Genomic DNA, 5,545 nt, shown 5'->3' on the forward strand with positions numbered 1-5,545 from the left:
GAGCGGCGGCCGGTCACTGCGCGGACCGGGCTGCCCCGCGTCCCCTCCTCTCGGCAGCGATCGCGCAGCCGAAAGCGGGATGAACCGAGACGGCCCCGACATGTCTGTCCCTCGCCTTCTCACCTAACTCCTCGCGGACCACCGCGTCCTCCCTCCGGCACTTCATCCACCCCCGGATCACAGTTACACGCTTACACAATAAAACTGCAAGAGGGGCGTGTAGATCACCCTTTACAGTATCTGTTTTGACAGCGATATCTATCCACATTTGAAAAAGAACAGGTTTTATTACAAAAGTTGTATACAAAGTAAATCATAAATACAGCCTTCAAAGAAAACAGCTTTTAGCAGTCAAACAAGCCAGTAAAAGACTGGCACTGCAGCTATTAGGTGGACAAAACCCTGGTGCAAGCATCAAGACATCACAAATTCCTGCATACACCTTGGGGGGAAAAAAAAAAATATTTTTTTCTGTGTAAGAAGCAATTACTCTCCATATTCCTTTCAGGAGAAGATCAGTTACTAACAAGAAGTTAAAACACATTAATATAGTTACTTTTCAAAAGGGGGAGATTATTTCTTTAAGTGAAAGCAATGTTCAAGTAGACAGCACACCCTCATGCTCTGCCCTAAAAACCACCACTCCAAAAGCCTTCATTCTTACTTGGCAAATGTTAGATGTAAAAAAATACTAAAAAAAAAAAAGGAACACAGAATTACATTTTTTGTCTTCCTCTTTCAAAATACAAGAAGCGAGTCTGCATTTATTGAAGCCATTTTAAACAAAGGGCGACCTTTTTACTCACGCACGAAGATATATCCAATTGAGAAACACCACAAAGACAGTACAGTTAAAGGAATATGAATACATGCGAGTGCATGTGCAAGGCAATTGGAAAAAAAAAAAAAAAAAAGGGGGGGAGGGTGTTTCTAAACCATCTTGAAAATGTTGGCTCATTTATTTTGAAACTGATGCTGTTTCAGTCCAACAGTCGCTAGCAAAAAGCTATCACGCTGAAGTCCCTGAATAACATAGTGCTAAGGTTCTCACCCTACACACTAGAAACAGTCACTCTTACCTTTACACCAACGTACAAAAAGAATCAGAGCTTTCTTGTCTTTGAAAATAAGTTGGAGGTGTGAAACTCTGCAGTGGACAGAATACCTTCTACTTCACAGGGTGCATCTCAGGCTTTAACTTCTGGTTCCTCTCACATTAAGAATTACTATCTAAACCAGCAGACGTTACATGGTAATACAGTGACTTGTTACTTAAAGGGCTGCGTAGAAGACATACGATTTAAATATTTATCCCTTAAGAAAAAAGTAATACTGCATACAGTTCTCTTTCATATCCAGTAAAAAGTGCCATCAATTTCTCAAGTATGTTCCATTTCATGGAATTACTGGAGGAGGTAATGATGTATTTACATAACATTGTTACACAGCTAACTTTAATTTCTTCTTCTTAGCTTTCATGACAGGGGGCAATGATATTTTGAAAGCAGTCCTGAAAAAAAAAAAATAAAATAAAAGGAACTGTCAGATGCACTGAATGTATTTCCATACCCACCCTTGAAATAAGAAGAAACACTTACTCGCATGTACTACAAATAGGACTGAAGTTGCAGAATACTGGAAAATAAAAGAAGTGGCTTTCACTAAAACAGTTCATTAGAAGGTAAGAAATCAGACTCTTAAATATTTAGAAACTTACTTGACAGGCACACGGAGCACACATAGCCAATTTCAATGAGATTGCGATGACAGAAGCATGCAGCTCTGTAGTCAACATGAATAGGAGGTGGAAGGACAAGTTGTGATCTTTGCTCTTGATCAGGGAGAAATACCCACTGCATGAATAGAGAAAAAATATCTTGCAAATTGGAGTGGTACTGCTGGATTACCTTGTGAAATCTTACTGACTTAATTGACATCTGACACAGGAAAAACACTGAAGTGTTTTTTAAATGACTTACCAACAAATACTGCAGAAGGGATGGCATGTGGGGCACTTTCAAATATATGCCACCTGTAATGTCACAAGCCTGGAAAGCAGAGAGCACGATCAGGTTGTTATGTTTTACGAGATTAACATGATGTTTAAAATATCCACACACTGCATAAGGCCTGCATATTGGAACTGTCAGATCCACTGAACATATTTCCACACCCACTCTTGAAACAAAGAAGAGAACATGTCAAACTATCTGGCATCAAGTATCTATGAATTAATATAAATAGCAAACAAGAATAGGAAGTCTGTACCTGTTGTAGAAGACCTGAGTCAGAATCCAAGACACAGGCATCAATCAAAATACTCTGCAAAAAAAGAGATAAAATGCATGAAAAACAAAATCACCTAGGACCAGTGTAGCTCCCTCAGCACTACTGTCATGACTTGTTCCCACTGTAAATACACTCCATATATAAATGCACATGCTTTCACAAATGCAGGACCTCCACAGCCATAGGGAAGCTCTTTCACTTGATCACAATGTAAGCGTAAGAGAAATGAACAGTTCTGTTATCTTTGCACATTAATAAATTATAACATAGAAGAAAAAAATGCCAGCTTCACCTGTTTCTGTGCTGCAAAGATCACATTCATGAAATTCATATATTGCAACGCACTGTCTTCTGCTGCTTTTATGACCTAAAAAAACAATTCAAACTTGTTAGCCTACATAACATCACCAGATTTCAAGGCTAAAAGTAAACCGACAGCAAAAGTTCTTACCAAAATCCTTGATTTCATTTCTTGGTTGACTAAGAATTAAAAAGAAGAAGAAATGCATGAGCACATTGTTTCTATCACCTGCAGTTCACCCTTTTAGTAGCATCTAACATCTCAGATATCTCACATCTCAGTTAAAATACATATACAAAACTGTTTTACAGTCCCAGTGACAAGTATCTGTGGACTAATTCAGACTTGTTATGAAAAGAGACCCATTTCATTTATTGCCCAAAAGCAGTTAGATGTTGAACGGGAAAGAAATGTTCAAAGCTGTACATTACCAACTCACTGGATGAAACATGTATCTCCAGTTATGGTTCTCACTGATTAAAGTAATCCAAAATGCACGGCTGATTCTAGTCCAATACACTCCTTGAAAAACTATTTGCACAAATAGCACTTTTCCCAAGTATAGAAGTGACAAGAGGAAGACCAAAACTGAGTAAGAAATTCAACTATGATCACAGGTCTGCAGGTGGTCCCTTTGGAAGAGGATTTGTGCATTCTGGGTCTTTCAAAAAATTCCCCTCAACTTCCAATTGTCCTAAAGTGATTCCAGTTACAGTTTTACTCATTTTACTCTCATGCAACAGAAAAATCAGACTAAGAACGTGGACTAACAATCAAGACCTTTACTTCTAATTGTCACCCAGACCTAGTTGAAACGGGGCAACTTCAAATGATCAGGATAAACCTGTACTATTTATTGTCAATTTTGGAAATGGGGGGGTATCAAAATGTATTTGTTTGTATGCACACATGCATTTACATCTGTTATTCAAATATTATCTAAGTATTCAAAACAGGAGAAGAGGCATTACCTTTTACCTCTTTGCTCATCTTGTTGATATCTACATTAGCAGACATTAAGGAATCTACATTCTATTCTTGGAAATAACTCCAGTATCCATACCACGTATTTGCCACCTTAGCCAATACACATTTTAATAAGTATGACGCACAGTTATTAGGCAAACCTTTCAGTTTTGAGTATTACTGCAGAACAGGAATAGAAAAACATAATTAATATTATAAGAAACAATCTTAAAAATACATAACAGCTTTGAAGATTCTGTGACCAAAAGGATACAACAAAGTGCTTTAGCTAGTGATCCTGCTAACAGAGTTTCTGTTTGCTGGCCCCGCATGTCAGCTGCAATACAAGAAAAGTTACAAAAGTTACTTTTATATACAAAAACAGTTGCTGAACCTGACCATAACAAATAGTAAAAGTTTTATCTTCGGCCAATAGTATTGATGCAGAGGCCTAAGTGCCAAGCATAATAAACTCATCTACTTCAAACATATTAAAACTCACATGATCAAAACAAAGGAAATTCCTACAGCTCCCTGAACTCCAAGTGTTTTGCAATTCTGCGTATTACGCCTAGAATTTTATTTTTCTTACTTTTTGTCATGAGGTCTTTAATCTCTTCTGCAATTGCATCATTTATTGCTGTTAACAATTCATATTTTCCATCCTTGCTGCCAGAGCAATTAGATTCCATGGAACTACCACCATCTCCAATGAGATCTGCAGAAGACCAACCCTTCCCAGGGTACAAGAAACGGCTGAAACGGAAGAAAAAGAAAGTCTTCATGTTTTGACTTCAACCTTGTGAGAAAAATTGCCATAAACTGATCAGCTGTAGACAGCAAAACTCCAAAGTATAACATTAAAATCATTTTAATACTTCAGACATTAAAGAGACTAGATAAGGCAGGCAACCTTCAAACTAAAAATGGAGTAAAAGCCACATTTACCTTCCTCCTTCTAAGACACCTCTTGAGAGAGCTGATGAATAGATATCATACCTGTACTTAGGGGTAGATCACGAGTCTCACAAATATCTGGGGGAAAAATACTCACTGAACAGGAAACCTCTGCCATTTGCATTGTCCTGCTCACCACATCTCTACCATCCTCTCTCTCCCTCTCTCCATATATTTTTAAGTAGAAGTCTGTTTAAAACTCCCTTCTATAAGCCTTTTTGTTACTTTGTAAAGCACTAAAACAGATTATTTCTTTCCTACACTGTTTCAGTTAATTTATTTTAAGACAATTATATTTTATGCATTTTAAACCTGGTTTTGATTCCATACTTCAGTCCAACAAGAAAATCAGGAGACAGATATAGAATAGTGCACTTGACACCTTTACACTGTTAAGAAACAACCGTACCTTTCTTGCGTGTGACTTGCTATTACAGCAAGTCTGTTGGTGCGATTCATAAATAAGTGCGAGTTTCCCAGTACCATCACCGCATCGATGCATTTTGATAAGGTGAACTGCTGAAAAAAAAAAAGGAAGAAAACATAGATATTATATAGTAACATTTACATTTAAATAATTTGAAAAGAACTCTCTCAAATAACTGCAGAAGGAGCTTCCTTTAATAGGAAGCATTTAGAAAAAAAAGCTTTGACAAATAACTCTGGGTAGCTGTTTTTAAAAGAGTATTCTTACACACACTGTATCTGTGTTAGCAATGTTAGCATACTTCAGAAATCAAAGACTAATCCCATCAATTGCCTACTTACTAACATTTTTAAAAAAATAATTATTTCCCTCAGAAATCGCCACCAGTAGTACCAACACCCAGAAAACGTACCTCGGCTTCTCCCAGCGCCTTCTTTCCCCACCAGATCGGGTTGGTGTCAATGACGATGACCAGCAGGCTCAGCTCATCATCTGAAAAGGTAACACAGCAGCGTCACTCCGAGCTCCGTGCTCAGCGCCGAGCAGCAGCGACCGAAGCCCCCGAGCAGAAGGGCTCGCCCGGGACCGCCGGCACTTCAGCGGAG

At 38.2% G+C, this 5,545-nt stretch overlaps 1 protein-coding gene across 2 annotated transcripts; it reads right to left on the reverse strand.

Annotated features, from left to right (window-relative positions):
* Positions 1–804: 804 nt before the first annotated feature.
* On the reverse strand, positions 805–5,539 carry GTF2H3 (general transcription factor IIH subunit 3). Of its 2 annotated transcripts, none has more exons than XM_026859867.1 (12): positions 5,353–5,539; positions 4,923–5,029; positions 4,149–4,312; positions 3,831–3,893; positions 3,562–3,591; positions 2,741–2,769; positions 2,582–2,656; positions 2,269–2,322; positions 1,980–2,048; positions 1,718–1,853; positions 1,599–1,635; positions 805–1,510 (listed from the first exon to the last, which is right to left on the reverse strand). In XM_026859867.1, exons 2-12 carry the CDS (start codon positions 4,997–4,999, stop codon positions 1,441–1,443), a joined length of 804 nt encoding a protein of 267 aa, XP_026715668.1. In that variant the 5' UTR covers positions 5,000–5,029; positions 5,353–5,539; the 3' UTR covers positions 805–1,440. The 2 variants fall into 2 exon arrangements, with proteins under 2 accessions (XP_026715668.1, XP_026715667.1); XM_026859866.1 differs by having other exon boundaries at positions 4,923–5,032.
* Between the last annotated feature and the right edge of the window lie 6 nt (positions 5,540–5,545).

The sequence above is a fragment of the Athene cunicularia genome, assembly GCF_003259725.1.
Source record: "Athene cunicularia isolate RWA chromosome 15 unlocalized genomic scaffold, athCun1 chr15_part1, whole genome shotgun sequence".
NCBI lineage: Eukaryota > Metazoa > Chordata > Aves > Strigiformes > Strigidae > Athene > Athene cunicularia.

Bases quoted from the DNA above. Each gene is read 5' to 3' on its own strand.
- GTF2H3 (XM_026859867.1), bottom strand. From the start codon at position 4,999: ATGGTACTGGGAAACTCGCACTTATTTATGAATCGCACCAACAGACTT. The intron at 4,313-4,922 runs GTACGGTTGTTT...CTTCCGTTTCAG, and splicing joins GCAAGTCACACGCAAGAAAG to CCGTTTCTTGTACCCTGGGA. The intron at 3,894-4,148 runs GTAAGAAAAATA...CTTGTATTGCAG, and splicing joins TAAAGACCTCATGACAAAAA to CTGACATGCGGGGCCAGCAA.